Source organism: Eumetopias jubatus, unplaced genomic scaffold (assembly GCF_037043125.1).
Source record: "Eumetopias jubatus isolate StellerSeaLion01/CBP00866 unplaced genomic scaffold, mEumJub1_p1.0 scaffold_8, whole genome shotgun sequence".
In the NCBI taxonomy this organism is placed as follows: domain Eukaryota; kingdom Metazoa; phylum Chordata; class Mammalia; order Carnivora; family Otariidae; genus Eumetopias; species Eumetopias jubatus.
Genome location: NW_028274814.1, coordinates 125,564,254 through 125,584,878, shown reverse-complemented (window position 1 = coordinate 125,584,878; position 20,625 = coordinate 125,564,254). Strand labels below are relative to the sequence as shown.

At 41.9% G+C, this 20,625-nt stretch overlaps 1 protein-coding gene across 4 annotated transcripts in view; it reads right to left on the bottom strand.

Moving 5' to 3' along the window:
* The window catches only part of CUNH12orf75 (chromosome unknown C12orf75 homolog), a 35,261-nt gene that overhangs the window by 8,749 nt on the left and 5,887 nt on the right, over positions 1 to 20,625 (bottom strand). For 2 of the 4 annotated variants that reach the window (XM_088025313.1, XM_028121652.2), the window contains exons 2-3: positions 12,339 to 12,363; positions 8,438 to 8,489 (exon numbers count right to left, since the gene is read on the bottom strand). The exons of 1 other annotated variant lie outside the window; for it this stretch is intronic. In XM_088025313.1, coding sequence (XP_087881439.1) covers positions 8,438 to 8,489; positions 12,339 to 12,363 — 77 coding nt within the window. The remainder of the gene's footprint in view (positions 1 to 8,437; positions 8,490 to 12,338; positions 12,364 to 20,625) is intronic. One more of the 4 variants, XM_088025314.1, reaches the window with a different exon arrangement.

Here is a 20,625-nt window from a genome sequence, read left to right as displayed (position 1 = left end):
GGCGTGGTAGCCGCTTCCTGCTTTTACCACCCCTGATCTCTTAGTCTCCCTTCCGTACATCCACAATCCTCCCAGACCCACTTAACCAATTCCTCACAGCGAATTCTCTCTGTTAAAGTAGTTAATGTGTTTTTCTCTTCTCTGTCTGGACACTAACTGATACAGTACTTGTTAGCAAGAATGGGGTTTATCTCCCACCTCCTGGATTGAAGATGTCTCACTGAAGCATCTAAAGTACTTGTCCCTTGCTGTTTATCAGGTCAAGGTACTGGACCAGCCCACTGTGCTGAGGGATATCAGTAAGATCAGGATATTGCAGAACAAAGGATGAGAGGGAGCAGGGGGGTCTATGGAACAGAGGTAAGACAGGGATGTAAACCGTCGGCCACACCAGGTAAAAGCAACCTGCTTCTGTAATCCTTGCAAAGTGGTTCAGAAAGAAAGTACCTGCCAGACCAGAGGTTGCCTAACAGGAGCTGGAGGCTATGTTGATTATTTTCAATAAAGACACACCTTGAATAGCAGCTAAAATCACCCCTTCATGAAGTTTACAATAATCAAAGTCACTCTCTGAAATAAACCTGCCTTCTGCATGGGCCACCCAGGCAAGTTAAATGGGGATGTGGGAAGTTTCTCCGTGCTTTCATTTTTTCAAGTCTTTGGTGCTGGCACTAATTTCTTCAACTCTCCCCTAGAGACGCTATATCCCTTTTTATTCATTATTCTGGTAGGGAAGAAATTCCACGGGCTTCTACTTGGCCCTTCCTACCATGACAGCCATTACTTCACAGGTCAAGGGACCAAAGGGTGGCTTCCGCCAATTGTGAAATACATCTCCTCCAATTATGAATTCAAGAACTGAGGGAATAACCAAGCATGGGTTGGTTATTGGGCACAGTATAATTTGAACAGTAGCCAAATGTCCTGCCTATCATAAGCCCACCCATGGATTGGTGGGCCACAGGAATTTTGGGTCCTCAGATATTAACATCAATTCAGAGCTAGTATCTAGAAAGCACTAAAAGGTTCGGGTCCTTCCTTTTGCTCTGGACACAACCGCTCTAGGAAATGGACACAAGTCCCTTTGAGGAAGACGTGGAGAAATATCTATAGTACCTACGGGAGGCAGTGTTGAAAGTTCCCTCAAGGCAACATGGCCTCAATCACTGGGAGTCTGACTTGGGTCTGGAAACTGGGTTAAGTGGCTATGCCTTTCCACTATGGCGACTTGAGTTAGGTTTCTGGTTATGGACCAGAAGTTTTCCTCTTATAAAAATACAGAGAGGGAGAAAATGAACCTTTAGAAGGCTGTCCTTCAGGGGTGCCCGGGTGGCTCAGTGGATTAAGCGTCTGCCTTCAGCTCAGGTCATGGTCCCAGGGTCCTGGGATGGGGCCCCACATCGGGCTCCCTACTCAGCGGGAACCTGCTTCTCCTTCTGCTCGTGCTCACTGTCTCTCTAATAAGTAAATAAAATCTTAAAAAAAAAATAGAAGGCTGTCCTTCTAATTTATCCCTAGGGAGACCGTAATCAACCAGCCATCATCAAAGTTTCTTCCAGGATGATCCGTTGTGCCCCTTCATCCCAACTCTGTCCCTGACGGCAAGCATGCCCACCTTGTCTCAGGTGGTTAGGTTCTGGGGCTCGGTAGAAATGTGATCCTGTCCTGCCCGGTGAGATAAAGAGCCCATCTCAGGCAGTGGCTCCTCTGTCACAGCCCCCTTACAGAGGACCACCTTAGAGTTTACTGGGGACACCCTCTTACTATGCGTTCCTCAAATTTCTCAAAGCCTTAGTGGAGGGGGTATTCTCTGCGGTGGGGAGCAGGTCATACTTGAGAAATTCACACCAACATCCCCTTCTCCTTAAGCCTTTGGACTCCTTCCTCTCCGACATCCCACAAAAGTTCTAGCCGACTCCGCCCCTGGTCAGAGTGTAAGCTCACTGCGTGTGAGGGTCACCAACCAGGATAATTAACCTGTTAGAGTCCCCTCCATGCACCTAAAGGACTAAATCCAGAACACTATCAATACATTCAATCTAACTCAGTATATATACTTCTTCCTATTTGGTCTCCCACCCTTAGAATCCCATTTCCACACACATGCCTTCGGTTTCTGGTAATACAAACTACAAAATCCTGCAATTACTTTGCAGTACAGGCTCACTCCTTTCAGGTCAGACTGTGTGTGTCTGTCCCATGGGAGCAAACGGAGCTCTGACTCTATCTGTGTATCTAGAGGCAGGAAGCGGTGGCTGGAGTAGGTCTGGAGCATAAGGGTCACCTACCAAAGCCACCTCCCAGGTGAGGGGACCCAACTCCACGCCTCCCCACCCAGCTGGCCCACCCCTCTCCCAAAGGCACTCCTGGGAAAACTGGAAGTTTCAGGCTGGCAAAGATGGGGAAAGTAAGTTAGCTTTGTTTCATCTCAATTCTAATTTAGGCCAGTCTTGTGCCCTCGCGTGAGGAATGAGAACCAGAAGAAGCTAGAACAGCCATCTCTAGCCAAGCCAGGGACTAAAAACCTACAAAGCGCTCCCTACAGTGTGGAACAGAATCTAAAACAACTAACAGAAAAAGCCCTTCCATTTGACACAGTTTCAATGCCCCAACGCAACAAGACAAGAAAGTCACAGCCCCCCTCATTTGCTGTTTCCCCAACTCAGTAAAGAGTAATGCGAGGGAAGGAAAAATGTGAAGGGGCAGGTAGACTCTTTTTATTCAGCGGTGTAAGCAAACACTTATTTGAATAAGTTTAAGGGTCTGGAAAGGCCAAGATTTAAATACAGTTTCATTTACTGGCTCGTTATAATTTCAAGTTCTCGATTATCAGTCACATGGGCCCCAGTCTCAGCGATGGGGGAGACACAAGAGAGAGAATGGAAGGGGACCAGAGGGAAGGGGCTGGAAGTAGGAGCTGGGGTTCAGATATAAACAGGGTCCATTTTGCAGTTGTGCCCAGGACCAGTCTTAGAAGGAAGACTTACTTCTGTAGTGCCAAGAGCAAAGGAGCAAAGTAGTGCTAACAGACTCAAATTAATTTTAACAAGTATGCACTCCACCTTCTGGTTACATGTAAGCCACACTACAGAGCACAGTTACAGGATGCACTTGTTTTCTCCAGAGGGAGCAAGGCTGAAAGCCTGCTGCTAAGTGACTTTCTCTGGTATCGAGACAGTGTTTTATTTATGATCATACACAGCATATGAAAATGTGTGGAAAGTGATGTAATCTTTGAAAAAAAATATTAACAATGAAATCGTCTTAATCATAAGCTCACATCCCATCTTATGAGGAAAACCTTTTAAGCCACAAGAACCTTTCTAACCAACATGTGGCATATGTATGAACAATTTTGGATCAGGTTTAAGAAATACAGTGGGCATTTCATTAAAATTGGGCCTCCTTTTGTTGGCAAAGATTTAGCTTCTTTTATCAAAGACTAGATATTCACAGGTGAAAGCATGTGTCGAGGGTAAAGCCACCCCTTGAGACTCATGATGATTTCACAGAGAAAGAGGACATGCTCACAGACTCTGACTCAGGTTCTTGGCCATGGCATCAACAACAACGTTTGCAGAGACAAGTGTTACTGAGGGTGGACCACAAGTCAACATATTTCCCCCACTCTGGAGATGGTTGAAAAGATAAATCCTCCGCTGATAGTTTAAAATGACACACCCTTGCAGAGTAGTAGACTATTTGGTGATATCTGTCTCACCAAAATTGACCCGACCCATGGCCCTCTCACAGGCATGTCAGAAAAAAGAAGAAGAAAAAAAAACAAAAAACCAACCGACCAACGGCAACCACCACAACTAAGCTTAACCTCAGGTTTCACAACTGCTTTCTTCTATCTCAGCATTTCCATCAAATACTGCTAGCCTACTTCCTGCGAGTTTGCTAGCACTGGCACGGCGCACTTCCAACCCTTCTCAGATGGAATGTCTACACTGATCCAGAGTCTCTAGGTAACTGCACATCCATCTGCTTCACACCAGCTATGCAGACCTTTCCTAAATGAACCAGAAAGACTGAATTTCTCTCTAAACATAAATAAGCTCTGACTTCTTTAAAGTCAAGATTCCAGAAACTGAGCTGCCTCCAAACCAGCTATGTGTCTGTGATTGCTCTTTGGGGCAGGCTGGCTCCCTTCTGCCTCTCCTTTTTGCATGAATATAGTTGTGAATGCCTGTTTAAAACCAAATACCCAAATAGAACACTTCAACCTTTTAGGTTATTCTACTGTGATTTTCATCTTATCAGTAACTATCACTTTATTGAAGAGAAACCTTATTTAGAGTTACTCTATAAAATACAAGCCACTGCTTTTTCTTCCTCAGTAATACCCAGTAGTCAAAATATTTTTGTCACTGTATTTGCTTGGTAAAATAATGGAACCATAGCACTGATACTTTATGTGCACTTTCAAGAACAAATACAGATGATAAATATTAGCCAGCCGCCGGCCACTCCAATTAGCATCTCCTGTTTCAGCCTGGCTACAGCTTGCCTTAAAATTCACAAAGTTCTCATTTCCCTGGTCTTTCAGAATGAACACGGTTATGTGGCAAAGAAATGATTTATTTTTTACTTATTTATCAAGAAAAACATTCTGAATATAGAGCTAGTCTTATTAGCGATAATCTAAGAAGTAGAAAAGCAGCGCGCAGTCTTTTCTTTTTCCAAATTTGCAGTATCACTAAAGAGGCCAAACTTATTTTGATTTGTAAACAATAAAACTTAATATGGAAACCTCTGGAGACCATGTGTGTAGCTCTAATTATTTTTAGCTGCCATTCACAATAATATTTTGGAATAGGCTTATTAATTCATAATGTTTATTTCCTGGACACTACAGCTCCCCGGATACAGTATAATCATTTAATTTTCTTTATAATATGTTCTTATGATGGTTTCTGCTTTTTTAGGGTGATTTCAAACAATTCTACCACTTAATTACATAGGATTTTGGACAGGATTAATATTTTATCATTGACTATTTTGGACTCTGTGTAATCTCATTCATTTCTTCAAAATTCCAAAATTCCTTTGGACAGCTGTCTTTAAATCTCTCTTCTTGTATGAGCCCCTTGGCCAGTATGGGTCCCTTTCTTTCTTCCAGAAGGTATTACTGGAAAATATGAACAACGTTAACTCTTTGTCTGGAGGCAATGGATCAAGAGCCAGTTTGCAATTTCCCTACCCTCCTTCTGCTCTCCTAAGAAGCACACAGTGCTCAGGATTATTTTGGCATTGGCTGTAGAAGCATCATTTTGCTAAAGACAGGAATGTTCTCTCCACCTCCTTACCTTAAGAAAATTTGCTTTTCCTTTATGGTATCACTTTGTTCAAAATATCCCAGTGACTCCAAACAGAAGATGAAGCCCGCAGGCTCCCAACCTCCCCACAAAGCTCTTTCAAATGGGACCGATTGCACCTTCACTCAAACCCTCTCCTCTGGGTATTGGAACCCTGCGACAGCAGCCCCAAACACCCTAAAGATTTTTGGCCCTGACCCAAAGGTTTTCTTCTGAACCATCATTATCTTGGATCATTTTAAATTCCGTGAAAATCACCCAATTAACATATGCTTCACATTTTGCTAACTTACTCTATTCCAATAACTTGTACCGCTACGCTAATAACTCACTCCCATGACTGCTCTGAGGAGCTTAGTTCCTGGAACTACTTCACCTCTGACATTTTACAGTAGACAATCTCACTCCCTAGAAGGGGGGAAAAAAATCATCCTTCCACTCTTCCCTTCCCCCCATCCATCCTAAGAAGCCTCCAGTCCAGCCTCCCTCCCGCTCTCTCCATTCCTCAGCCTTGTAGGGCTCCCCTTCTCTAGCTCGTGCCTTGCAGCCAAGCATTTTGGCAACACTTGCTGGTCACCACCCATCTCTCATTGTCCCGGAATGAATGCACCCATCTGTTTTCTCTCTTCCTGTTCCTACTGCACTGGCCCTACCTAAAGAGAATCTGACCATGTACTGATAGACCAACAATGGGACTGTGTGTTTCTTAACTTCAGCTATGCAGTGGTTCTTCTACTGTCCTATTCATGACAGAGCCTCTGCCAAGTCTTTTCAACGACATTTAAAACATCTAATAATCCTAGCTACTATTTATGGGCAGCAGGAAAGCATAATGCTAAGTATTATCCCGGGATACTAAATATACCGTACTAATAATTATCACAACCCTTGGGCAGTTACTTAACCTCTCTGTGCCCCATATCCTCGTTTGTAAAATGAAACAGCATTACTATCTCCATCAGATTGTCGTGGGTACAGAATGAGATAATGCATAATCACTATATGGCATGCGGTCCTCAAAAAAGCGGAGCTCTAGTAACAGAATGATGATGATAAGGATGAAGATGGTTGCCCTGTACACTTATTATTATCCCAATTTTATGGCCAAGATTACTGAGGACACAATACCACACAGCTGGTAAGTGGTGGTAGGAAGTTCAAATGCAGGTCTCCCTGCTTCCAAAACACATGCTTTTTCAATGTTATTTCCACACCATCCTCCTCAACCTCCTGTTACTTCAGGAGGAGGAGTAAGCCCATCAGATACCCTCAGGTTCTTAAGGAGAACTAAAGAGGGCTCAGCTGACAGATGCATGGGCATGAGAAATCCATAAAGGATTCCAAAGACACTCAAGATGAAAGACTCATAATTTCATTTTATGTAAAAGGTGGTGCTTCGATGTGCTTTGTTCATTCATTCTGAGATATTCTTCTCTATAGTCACTACCTTCCATAACAACAGAATTGCTTTGTCAAGAAAGGAATCTTCATGAAATGTCACCATACGAGTTTTAAGTGAAAGACATATTTGATTTACCTTGTTTAAACTGAGTGGCTATAATCTTTCATTTTCAACAGCAAACGTTAAATTCGTGTCAACTTATTTCATACTGTTCTTACTAAAACATGTTTGTAATAGTCCCATAAATATTGCTTAAAATTTAAATAAAGAAATTCTTTTAATAACATGAAAATCGACCTACTGCAGAACATACTTTGTTGCTGCCTGCCCAGTTTTAAGTGCCTTCCATTTGGGTAACAGCATCCAGATTTGTCTTTAGCCACTCTCCCAGACTTTGACCACCTGGTCAGGTGGAGCTAACGGTGCTGGTTGGCTCCAGTGGTGGGCATGTGACCCAGGCCTAGCCAATGAGAAACCCATGTTCCCCTGGCTCATTGGTTGATTCAGAGGGAGGCACATGACCTCATGCTGTGGCAGGGAGAGCCCTAGCCCCAGGACTTTTGATCACACTACTGGGAAAGAAAAGCTCTTTTTCCACAGGAGTTATTAAGCTGCTAAGAGATGACCATCTCCATTACCACTTGGGGAAAGCTTCCTAAAAACGGAGCCCAAAACAAGAAAGCAGAAATGAGTTTCTTCCTGTCATTTGATCACCTGGATCCAGCCGTGACTGGGGCCAAACCCCTGGAGCTTTTCCATTACACATGCCAAGAAATTCCTTTTTGTTTGTTTGTTTAGGCCAGTTTAAGCTGGACTTCTGCCATTTCCAACCAAAAATATCCCAATGCAACTTATTTGTGCCAAATAGCTAAGATAATTCACTGAAATAAAATGGTTGATTTTTCCAGGTTTGTGAAAGCAGCCAAATGTCGTCACACTGAATTCATGTCTATTTTGTTTTGCATGTTACAGCACTGTGATTTAATTTTGAAGAGACAGAGGAAGAGAGAATAAGAAAGACTCACTTGCTGATATGCATGAGTCTGTGTTGCAGTGATTCAATTTCTATACAAGCATACCTCAGAGATAATGCAGGCTAGGTTCCAGACCACAGCCATAAAAGGAATATCACAATAAAGCGAGTCACATGAATTTTTTGGTTTCTCGGTGCATATAAAAATTATGTTTTTATAACTACACTATACTATAGTTTATTAAGTGTACAATAACATTATGTCTACAAAAACAATGTATATACCTTAATTAAAAAATACATTATTGCTAAAAAATGCAAACAATCATCTGAACTTTCAGCAAGTCATAATCACTGATCACAGATCACCATAACAAACCTAACAATGAAAAACTCTGAAATATTGTGAGAATTACCCAAACATGACAGACAGGAAGTGAGCAAAAGCTGTTGGAAAAATGGCTCCAATAGACTTGCCTGATGCAGGGCGGACAGAGAACTTCAATCTGTAAAAAATGCATTATCCACAGAGCGCAATAAAACGGGGTGCAATAAAACGGGGGGTGTGCCTGTGAATCTTCACCCCTACTTCCCTCCTCATCTCAAGTTTCTAAGGTTAACCTCGTAAGTTGTTGAGCCTTCCCACCTGTTCTGGGATTCACTTCCATCACAGATCCCCCTCCTCACAGATGACCCCCTCCCCAAGCCACCCCCAACACGTCTCACTCCACTGATTCCTACCCTGGAGTCCACGGGTATGTGTGTAAGACTGATGAATCAGAGACCTCTACCCCTGAAACAAATAATACATTATATGTTAATAAAAAATAATAAATAAATAAATAAACAAACAGAAAAGGCGAAACAAACTTCCATACACAAGATCATCCATGCACCCAACGGGGCAGAAACAGAAGAAATGAAGAAACAGAGGAAAAGCGTGTAAAATGTTAATGGTGGCTGTCTCTGGTGGTAGATAAGAGCCGATGTTTTCTTTCTTCAAAAAAATATTTTTCAAATTTTCTAGGTATTCCTTTTCTAACAGAAATATATTTTTTAAAATGCTTCCTCTTTTTTTTAATTTTTTAAAAAGTTTTTAGGTAAATTCCAGTTAGTTAACATACAGTGTAATATGAGTTTCAGGTGCACAATACAGTGATCCAGCACTTCCGTCCATCACCATCTTTAACCTGCTAACATCCTTCCCGCCCTTACTGGCAAACGCTGTAAGAAGAGAGGCGATGTACCACCTCCCCACTCCTCGCCCACTTCCACTTTCACTCAATTACTACTCACACCCCTCGATGTAAACTATAGTCCCCCAGGTGCCTAGTGGTTTTTCTTCCCCCATTAGCCCGGCTGACCTCTTTGGATTATCGGCCATCCCTTCCCTGGGCTCAGATTTGAAATCGCAGCGTGACCCTCAGATTTTCCTCTCCTTTCCTTCCCCGTTCTGTCATTCAACAAATCTTTATCATATTCCAAGCATACTTTGAACACATCGGCTCTTCTCTCCCATTGCTACTGTTGAAAGTCTGCCCCCCTGGTGGCCTCACGGCCTTCCCTCCCTGTGCCTCCACCCTTCCCCCACCTCACATACCGCACTGCTTTGGGACTTAGCACCCTAAAGCGCAAATATAATCATTGCCTCCCCCCCACCTTAAAATTCCTAATGGTTCTTGAATGCATACAATATCGAGTGGAATTACTGGTCTGGCACCAAAGGCCCTTCACAAGCCAGTTCCAGCCCCTTGGCCTCATCCTTCATCTCTGCAGAACACGCCCCACGGGCTCCAGAACAAATTGACAGGCTCCTTGCAGGAGAGTTGAGGTTTTCTTACACCCATGAGCCTCTTGCCATGCTCTTTCCTCTGCTCTGGGCTGCCATTCTTCCCTTCTCTGCACGAACTCTTATTCATCCCTCAAGACCCAAACCCGCATTAAGTTCTGACCGTGTCAATAATTGGCACTTGTCACACTGTACTTTGGTCCCCAGTAGACACTAACCTACTTAAGGGCAGAAGTGTCATTTTATCTGTTATTGTATCCTGGCTTCCTGCCTGTAGAAAATCGGCAAATAAACAGGAAAGAGGAGACAGTAAAAATCACAAACCTTCCCTAGAGAATGGATTTTTTTTTATATTAAGAGAGTAACTATAGTATTTCTCTCGCCTAAAAATAACCATAATTCCCACTCCCCACAAAAGACTTATGTTGCCTGTATAATGTGGTGGCTGCCCTATTTAAAATTCTGGACTTCTTAGCACCCATTATGTGATTTGGGCCACTTCTTTTGGTTTGGGATCAGTCTCTCTAGATTAGAAATGAAATTTTTAGATCTTCATAATAAAAAGTTTAAATTGTCTTAATTTCTTAGCTCCTTGTTCACTCATAATCAAGATTTATAAGTCTATACCTTCTACTTAAAAAAGGAACATATTTGAATATACTTTTGTGCAAGGAAAAATAATACACTAATATTCTTTTAACTTTTCTAGTTTACTACCTTTATTTCTAAAAGGGTCAATTATTAAATAAAATTATATCGTCCTAGGACATACAATGAGGTATATATAGTCACAGAAAATTTAAATCCAGAGAATTCAGGATTTCAAAAAGTAATTAAGTGGCATCTCCCATCGTGGAATAGTTAATTTTGTTGACAATGGCATCACTAAATTTTATTAGAAATGTCCATGCCTCTAAAAGAAAGAAGTCAAGACATCAATCTCTCCTTGAATAGAAATGATGGGATTCCTCAGCAACTGTTCATTAAACACCACGTTCAAAACACGATACTATAACTATGGGAGACATTCAGATGAGTAAGACATTTCACTTCCCTCACTGCCCAAGAGGGACAAGAAGATAAATAACTACAACATAAGCCCCATATGATGTGTCATAAGAAAGGTCCAAAATGCTCTAAAAGTTCCGAAGAAAAAGACATTCTATCCAATTGAGAGATCCAAGAAGTTCTTCTTGCAAAGAACAAGACAGAAGCCCTGAAGAATAGCTAAGATTTTTTTACAAACAGAATTGAGAAAAAGGCCATTCCAGGCAGAGGGAATAGCAGAAACTGAGGCAGAACATGGGAGGTCAGTTTGGGCCCTGCAAGAGGTCTCAGTGCAGCACGTCAGCTCACTTCTCATCCTCGGCCTTGCTCACTCCCACTGCAGTGCTTCCTTCCACCTCATGCAGAGTCCGTCAGAGAAAAGCTAAAAACATAAATGGCCTTCCTGTTCCCAAAGGATTCTGGGCTCAGTCCAGCGGTCAATGGAGAATAATTACAAGTTTTTGAGCAGAGGTCCTACAAGGGCAGGGGAGTGCTTGAGGAAATGAATCTGGCCATAATGTATAGAAATGGAAAGGAGAGACCAGATACTGCAATGAAAGAAACAGGGTAAGGATGCTGAACTGGTTGTTGCTACATGTTTTGGTAATAAACTCAAACAGTGCAACCAGGAGTTTGAAACAATGTATCTTGCTTCTTTGACATCCTAAAGTCCCATAGAAAATACATATTTAACTCCTGAAAAACCTTACAATCCCATTCTCATCTTCTCTGAATTCCTCTTTATAATAATAATAATAATAATAATAAATCTGACTCTATTTTTGATGTTTCACCACTGACAGCTTTCAAGTCCAACCCCTCCCCCTTCTGCCTCACGTCAGTGCAAGCTGATTAGAAAGCCAGGGAATGCCTTCCTTTGTGCTGGTGGGGAGGATAAAACCATGCAAACCTCGCCCATGCACAGAAGCCCTCGACCGGCCCCACTCCCGACGGCAATAAAAACCAAAGCCACTCTCCCCTCCCCTTCCTTCACTCAAGATGAATGGGCCCGTTGGGTGCCTACCCTGCTCCCCGAGAAAGCCTCATTTTATGTGAGTAAGAAATCTTCGTGCCCTCCTTGGTGTGTGTGTGGCCATCAGTCTTAACATCCAAACCGACTGTGCGTGGGTGGGGCAGGGTCCATCCACTCTCCACGGAGTAACCACAAACACTCTTAGATAGTGAACTACTGCAATGTCCATACTGTTCTAGATGAGGTGTGGAAAGATGCAGCGAAGGAGCCTGATGGAAATACTAGAAGGGCTCCTGAGCTCCAGAAACATCTCCTCGGGAGATACCTGCCCCTTGATTAAATGTCCTGTGGTTTGACTAGGTTGAACGGTCATATACATTCACTCAAATATCTAATCATCAACTTTAAAACAATTCAATGTGTGTTTGGTACATGCTTGCCCCAGCCTCTCCCCACTGACTCACTCTAACACATAGTCACCGGAGCTATGTGCTTAATTAATTCTGCCATACCTACTTGCTTTCAATTAGAAAAAAATCTCAGCACAAGTTGGGAAGGAAGCACAATTAAACATTTCCCTCTCTTAAAGTTCTGAGTTACAGTGCTAGGGCAACTGAAAGGCAGAATAAATAATAACAGAATAAGTAATAACACAATGATATTCTTCAAATAGCAGTTTAGTTATAAACTAGATGCTAATCTTGATTTTTGCATAATATAGCATGTATTCCCATATCTTTTCAGGCATACCTACATCTATCGAAAGGTCACGATCATGAAAAACAGCGTCTTCCTCAAAAAGAGTTTAGAAAATCATAATATTAACTACTTACACATCTTTAGCTGCTCCTGCAGGGCCTAGGGGGGAGAAAAGGTTTTGCATTATTGTGATAGAATTAAGACAAAAATGTGAAGCCCAATACCCATCTAAAATAAAGTTCTAGAAAAGACAAGTCGAAAATATGCCTTTTAAAAAGATCATTTCAAAAGAAAGAAAGAAAAAAGAGTAGGAAAACCATTACATTCAAATCTTACGTTTTGAATTTATTCTGCCATTTTTAACAATTCCTGTAAATTATAAGGTGTCGGTTCTGGAAGGGATTTTACAGATCACCTAGTCCAATCCCTTCATTTTACAGATAAACTGACAGAGCCGGGAAGTATTTTCATTTCGAAGTCACACACCTTCTAAGCTGGTGTCCACATGGCCTTGTTCTAAGTCACACAATACACTAGTCACAAAGCAAAGCGAAGTTATAAGACAGAGGGAGGTGATATCCTCAATTAGAAGTCTCAAGGATACCAGCCTAGCTCCAAAGGGAGTTACATGCATTTCTAACTCTGCTCCTATTTGCTACTGAGCCTCTCCCCTTGTCTCTGCTTCCCACCCACATGCCAAAAAACAACCTGTCTCTTTCAGACCCCATTCCTATCATTCATCACAGATTCTCTGCCACACATGTTCGATCCCGTTTCCACACTTCCTCCTCCCACTATCCTCATCTGAGCGACACAGACCTTGGTTCCATCTTTAGTAGGTACATAGCATTAATTGTCTTTTAACCTCTTAAAACCTCATTTCCCTCCCCTGTGTCAAATGAGGATAATAAGAGTATCTTTCTCAAAAGTCAATGTGCAACGAAACGAATAAATGAAATGACCGCTGCTAAGAGAGTTACTGAAAATGGAGCTGGGAGGACACTGATGAGGCGGGGCTCAGGCACATCTTCTGTCCCAAATTCTCAGAATTTCTTTTGCTGAACTCAGCTAAAAGCCAAGTCATCTATTTATGTCATAACAGACATAAACAGACTTTCTCTCTAACGTGAGTGCTAGCAACCAATCACACGTAGCTTAATGTAATTGTACTTAAACCAGGACCAAACACCTTTTCTTCAAAACAATTTATGTAAGCCTTCTCTTTCTTCTTTAAAAACTCTATCCTCCTTTGTCTCTCCAGAGCATGTTTTCAACTTCGGTCGAATCCCCTGTCTCCTGGATTGCAATCCCTAAGACAGCAAATAAACACACATATGTAATTTTGCAGCTTGCAGTTTTGTCTTTTGTTATTTGACATTACTGTGAAGATTTGTTTTTTTAAAGATGCATGTCAACACTCAGCACAAAGTCCGGTACACAAAAATAGCTCACTAAGTTATTATTAGCAGTCAATTTAATTAGAAATTAATATCTCAATTTCCGTATCTACGAAATGGGAATTAAAATAACCTCTGCCCAAGTCACAGAGATGTGAAAATAAGGGAAGATGTGCTATACAGTAAGCAAATAAGCCTGCAGGAAAGTTTACCGCCAAAACTGCAAGAACTGTACTCTGGTGATATTAATTTAAGATCTGTTCATCTGCAAATTCAAAGCAGAGGATAAAGATAATCAACACTATGCCTCAAACAAATTCTTGTAAGGCTCTGGCCAAACCTTAACTTTGTAACAAACCTCATTCCTTTCTTTAGGGAAGATTAACATTCCTATGTCACAACTATTATTAAAATTGTATAAATAAAAACTGCTTTGGGGCGCCTAGGTGGCACAACCAGTTGAGTGTCCGACTCTTGGTTTCAGCTCAGGTAGTGATCTTGGGGTCCTGGGATCCAGCCCCACATCAGGCTCTGCGCTCAGCATAGAGTCTGCTTGAGATTCTCTCCCTCTCCCTCTGCCTCTCCTGCTCATGCGCTCTCTCTCTCTCTCTCTCTCTCTCTCTCAAATAAATAAATAAATGCTTTGGAATCTGAGATCATAAAACAAAACAAAACAAAAATCCTAAAATTGAAAAGAAAAACCTTAACATAAGAACAAAGGAGCACTTTGATAGGAAAAGATAAGCAAAGGATTAGTGACACAAAAAACCCATGCAGATGCGTATTTTATTTCAGAGTCAAAATAAGCATGAGAATCTGCAAGAAAGTCTAGAAAGAAAGTAATATCCTGATTTTTGTATTTTCATGTTCATGGGGAAAATATGGAGAACGTTTCGGGCTTTTGTCGTGGACAGGGGATGGGAGAGCCAGAGGGATCAGAAACTCTGATTCTGTAAAGTCTTACAGAGAGAAGAAAGCAGAGATCGTAATGAGGACAGTGAGTCCTCAGCAGAGAGATGAAGGGCCATCGAATACAATCCACAGAGAGAGCGGAGGGGACAGAAGCCATCCCACTCCATCTCAGGCGGGGCCCAGGGTGGCAGGGAAAGAACAGCAAGGAACAGGAAGGCAAAGACCCACATAGAGTCCTTGCTCAGATCATTCATCCAAAGGTCATGAAATCACTGCTTCGGTTTCTAATACTGGGCAGGTAAAGGCAGCTGAGAAGACAAAGCACAAAAACGTGTGTGGAACTAGTTTCAAAATAGCAACATGTTGTCTAATGAATACTGATTTTAATCAGCCACCAGGAACTCTCCATCCACTTCACCTGATTGCTCCGGGCTCCAGGCACCCTGAAAGCTGCTTCCCTGCTGGGATCACCACCTAGCATCCCAGTGGGCCGCGGGCAGATGCCTGGTGTTACCTTCCAAAAGGCAATCAGCACACCATTTCTTCTGTTCTCAAATGTCCCTCCTTTAAAGGGTACCATCTATTTAATATGCACAATGGGGGTGGGCAAAGACGTCAGAAACTACATCCAGTATACACGTGACTGTCATATGGGCTCCGTTTTTGTTTTGTTTTGTTTTTAAGGGAAGAAAATGTGCATCTTAGAAGCAAGAGAGCATGATATTAATGATAAGCTAATAACCAGGACGGTAGAACATGACTCCCGAACATAAAACTTCTCAGAGTGGGGAAAAACAAACAAACAAACAACAAAAAAACGTGTAATTGTTAGAAACCCTTGGCAAAACTATCAGAATACGTAGGTATATAAAAGGCAGAATATCTCTTTGTTCTGCAAAAGTATAAAATCATAAAATTAATAAACAGAAGAAAAATCATTATTACCCTCTCTACAGACTTGTAATCACACTTCACCTATATATTGATTGTAATTAACCAGATGGAGATCTCTACTCTAGAGAATTTATGCAAAAAAAAAAAAAAAACACTTTATCTAGAACAATTCAGATAGTGGCAAAATCCCATTTGCTTTAAGTTGTGTTTATGGTTGTGTGACCTACCCTTTGCTAAACAAATATTTATAATGGTATCTAATTCTTTCCAGGCCCCTGGGATAGAGCATTGATTCCTGTTAGCACCACTCCATTTCCTGCCAGAATGACTCTTTACTGTTTAAACATAGCCTTGCTGTATTAATATAATGGCTTAGAAGAAGCAGAGATGGGAGAAAGGTAACAACACTTCTTGTAGAATGAAAGCACCACAAAGTACATAAGACTAAAGATTTGATGATTATTTTCCAAAACTGTATAAAGAATGATAATTTTAAGTATCTTCCTAAAAAAAGGGGGGGGAAGGTTTGCTCTCAGAAAAGTATTATATGCAGTTTCAGTGACAAAAAAAGTAATCATAAATGGTTTGAGGTCTGTAAGGAAGAACATTTCCTTCTGAGAAGTAGGAAACAGTTAAACATTGTCGGTTACTCAAAACATCACTTCACCAAGACTGTGTGTCTTTTATCTTTACGCACTTCAAAAGATTTTAATATTTTGTTCGAGTCTCAAAGTCAAAATACATAGCAAACCCAATTTATCCAAACATTCAGAAAACGTAACCTGATATTGTGGGGTTATAGAAAGATATTTGGGTTTTGTCCCCTCTTTCTGGCACAAACCTCCTAAAACCTTTGGAATTTCCTGAGTGATAAGGGTAATAGGAGCCTCTTCCATTCTAATGAAGGGACTCTGAACAGGACCCAGGATAGCTTCAGGATGGGGACTGGTCACCAGAAAAACCAAGCCTGGTTAGAAGCTTGGAACTGTTGGCCCCATCCCTGTCCCCAGGGAAGGGAGAGGAGCTGGAGATTGAGTTAATCACCAAGAGCCAATGATTCCATCAATCACACCTATGTAATGAAACTTCCATAAAAACCCCTAAACAATGAGGTTCTGAGAGCTTCTGAGTTGGTGACCACATCCATGTGGCAGGAGGGTGGCACACCCCAACTACATGGGGACAGAGATTCCTATGCTCGGGACCCTTCCAGACATCACTCTATGTCCATTTGGCTGTTCATTTGTGTCCTTTATAAATAAACTGGTAAATTTAAATCCATAAGTAAAGGGCCTTCCTGAATTCTGAGCCATTCTAGAAAATTATCAAATCTGAGAAAGGGAGCTGTGGGACTCCAACAAATTTGTTGCCAAGTTGGACAGAAGCGGGAGTAATCTGGGGACCCAATACCTGCGACAGGTGTCAGAAGTGAGGACATCTTGTGCAACCTTGCCCTTAAACCTGTGGCAACTGACAGACTCCAGGTAGTTCGTGTCGGAAGTGAAGTGCATTGCATGACTCCCAGGGGGTGTCAGAGAATTGGAGAGTTGGATTGTATCAAGAAGGGGATAAAACCTCTCAGATAGTCTCCATGTTTTCTAACATGTTTTATAAAAATGCCATGTCCTAAGAAGTAACTGAGGCTCTAAACAACCTCGAGGTGCTCTCTGAATCACACACCAAGACTGAATTGTATAGCACTTGCTTCAGCAAATAATGATTTGCCCTTCAGGTATAGTTTGTAAGCTGTATTTCCTAAGTTTCTAATTACCTCCCACTCCCCAGTAACTCTAGGAAAACCTTCTGTATTAGTTTCCTATGGGCTGCTCTAACACTTTCCCAAAGACCAGGCAGCTTAAAACAACAGAAATTAATGCTCTTGTTGTCCTGGAGGCCAGAGGCCTGAAATCACGGTGTCAGCAGATCCAAACTGCCATGCCCCTCTTAGCATCTGGTGGCGACGGGCGTTCATTCCTCGGCATTCTTTGGCCTGTGGCCGCCTTGTGCACGCTCTCTGCTCCACCCATGTCCCCCGTGTCACCTTCTCTCTGTTATAAGGACACTTATCAGTGGACTTAGGGCCCACCCAGACTATCTCAAAATCCTTAACTACATCTGCAAAGACCCTTTTTCCAAGTAAGAGAAGATTCACACATTCCAAGGATTAGGACAGGGACATCTCTTTGGGGGCCACCATCCAACCCACTATACCTTCTTATCCCTGCCCTCTCCCAATCCCTCCAAAACCAGAAATTCTCTTTTGGAAAAGAAATACAGAGCAAAGTTAATATTGGAGGGAGGGATTAAATTTAATGTAACATATCTTACATCCCACAAACACAGGCAAAATTGTATTCCTAGTGCATGATAAAGCCAGTCAGCTGCAAACCACTACGTGGGTTCAGTAGTTTTAGGTAGATGGGTAGAACATCTTGGTTCCTACAGACAGATGTTCCTTTATAATCTAATCATTCTTACAAATTAAGAAGAGTAAACTGTAGTGCCCAGCATGTCTTCAACATTGTTCAGATTGCTACATTTACCATTTCGAGTTTCCTTCCACGTGCCAAATCCTAATATAAAGAAAAGATCTATCTCTTAAAAGAAAGGTCACATACGTTTCTACATTCGAAAAACTGGCCTACCGGCGCCTTTTTTCAGCATGGTCCTATTGCACTGTATGGAATTTACGTAACAGACTGGAAATAGTCACAAGTAAATGAATTGCTAAGTTACGTACTAAGTCATATTTCTATCTTCCAACTGAGTGGTGATAATTTAAACGCACGCACCAAAAAATAACACGATGTACGCGAGGAATTTCTAAAAAGCACTAAAGATTTTCAAATCACTCTTCTCTCAGCATAAATCATCAGAAACATAAAGGACTATGGCTCTTGTGAGAAATAATAAAAATACGCAGCAATGTCTTACTCTTTATTTGTTTTGTAAAAGAAAAGAAAACGCCCCCTGAGAACTATATAAACATAACTGCAGAAAAATAAACAAAATTCTCTTTAATTTTGACAGCTCGTGATGTCTCTTCTGACCCATAATAGTTCCAAAACTACATCATAGTCTCAGTTTGGCCAAAAGAAGTAGAACAACAGCTCTTAGTTCATCCAAAGCAATGTTATTTTTCAAGAAGCCAATAAAAGAACTAGATTCCTAAGTCATTTTTTTCAATAAAAGAGAAAAAAAAATCAGGTCAATGTGTCCTAGAAATATAAAATTCTGTTCATGAATATGGAAGCTCTTGCAGAAAATCTCTTCATTCGCAGGTTGTCCTTGTTGAGCATCTACAGTTTAGGGAGCTAAAAATTAATAAAGGCAGCCACATAAGGACAGACATAAGGTAAGGCAGTGACATCTGGCTACTATATTGTAATTTAAGCCATGTCCATACTGAGCGGTAAGTGGCTTGTGGCCGAACTGACTACCTCACTGAGGTCACCTTCATGACCCCTGCACGTGGCCATGAGGTCAGTCCCAGGGAGCTGGGACGCATGAACGTCCTGATTCCATCGCACGGGTGGTAAGTGCCTGGACAGAGGTATTTCCGTCTCCCGTCATTCACCGTCACTTCCAACGTGGAACCTCCAAGAGTGTACTGATCACCTACATCTTCCTGCCTTCCCTTTAGAGGCAGCAGAACCTTCCAGTTACCCAGGCATTAGTTGGGGTTCATGTTTATTTCTCCCTCCCATTCAGCCCATCCTCAGCCTGGCTGGCCCAGGGGTCTCTGGCATCAACGCCTCCAGACCCTTCTCACTGCCCTGACCCCAGACAGCCACTGCTGTATGCCCACTCTTTCCTTCTACACCAGTTACAAAAGTCTGTCCCTATATTCATAATAAATAGCATAGTGAGTACTCACAATGTACGAGGCACAGTTCTAAGCACTTTACTAACATTAACTCATTTCATGTTGCAGTTGGTTCTACTCTTACTCCCCCATTTTACAGTTGAGAAAACCAAGGTACAGTTTAAGCAAGTGAGCCCAAGGTCATGCAGCTGATATATGACAAAAGCTGGATTCGAACTTGGGCCTTTTGACACCAGAGCCCACCCTCAACTCCGAGGCTTGGCTTTCCTGCCTGTCTATCCTCCTCACCCTCCATTCTACCCACTCTTCCTCCCCAACACCCTATAACACACGTGAACTCCTAAAGCCAGTCAGGCCAGACTTACTGCCCTGAAATGCATGGAGCCCATTTCCGTCCCTATGATTTCATGCAGCGCTAAGAATGCCCTCCCTTCCATTATCTGCTTATCCAAAAATGACCTATTCTTCAGAACCAAATCAAGTGCCACTTCTTCCAAGCACGCTGCCCTGACTGCGTGAGGTTTTATTTTATTCTCTCAATTGCTGTATCAAGCACACAATTTAGGACGTCATTTTGCATGTTCTTTGTTTCCCCAATATGTTTGTTTATTCAACAACAGCAACAAAATTTCTTTGTGAGCCAAAAATTCCGTTGAAAGTTTGGATCCTAGTCTAGAGGCTGAGGGTACAGCTGGGAACAAGATGCAGGAGTCTCTCGTGAGGCCTGCACTTGGAGGTAGGGAACAGAAGAGGCGATATATGAATAAACAAACCATCAGCTCTCCAGCAAAGAGAGTTTCAAACAGAGAGAAAACAACAAGGGTCAGTTCAGCATGTTCAGGGAATGGAAAGAAGGATGGTGGGGCTGGGGGCTGGGGGTGGCGGCAGGGAAACAGCAGGAGACGTAAGTGACTTCTTGGATGCTATCAACAAAATTTTATATTATGTCCCCGATATGGCTTGGGCTCATGCTAAGCACAGTGGCAACATCTCAGTCCTACCAAACCATTTATAGATGTAAATTAAGGCTGGACCACAGAGCTACATCAAGAGAAGAGAATGCAATTATCTAGCTAATTGAGGATGAAGAGAAAACTAATCTAAATAATTGGACCCAAAAGGATTGTATTAACTCCCTGGGTACACTGACAAAATAGGATAAATATTAAACTCCTCCTCTTCAGACTATTGTTATATAAATAGCAGAAGAACCATTACAGAAACTGACAATAAATTCTGACAATAAACTGCCACGGAGTTATGATCTGACAGTTGCCAGTTACAAATCTCTGACAGAAAAACTACAACTAAAAAATTCAGTCAGCTATCATGAGCAGAATACTTCTGAAATAAGTCCTCTGCAGCAAAGAATTTCTACAGCCTTAGCCTGTG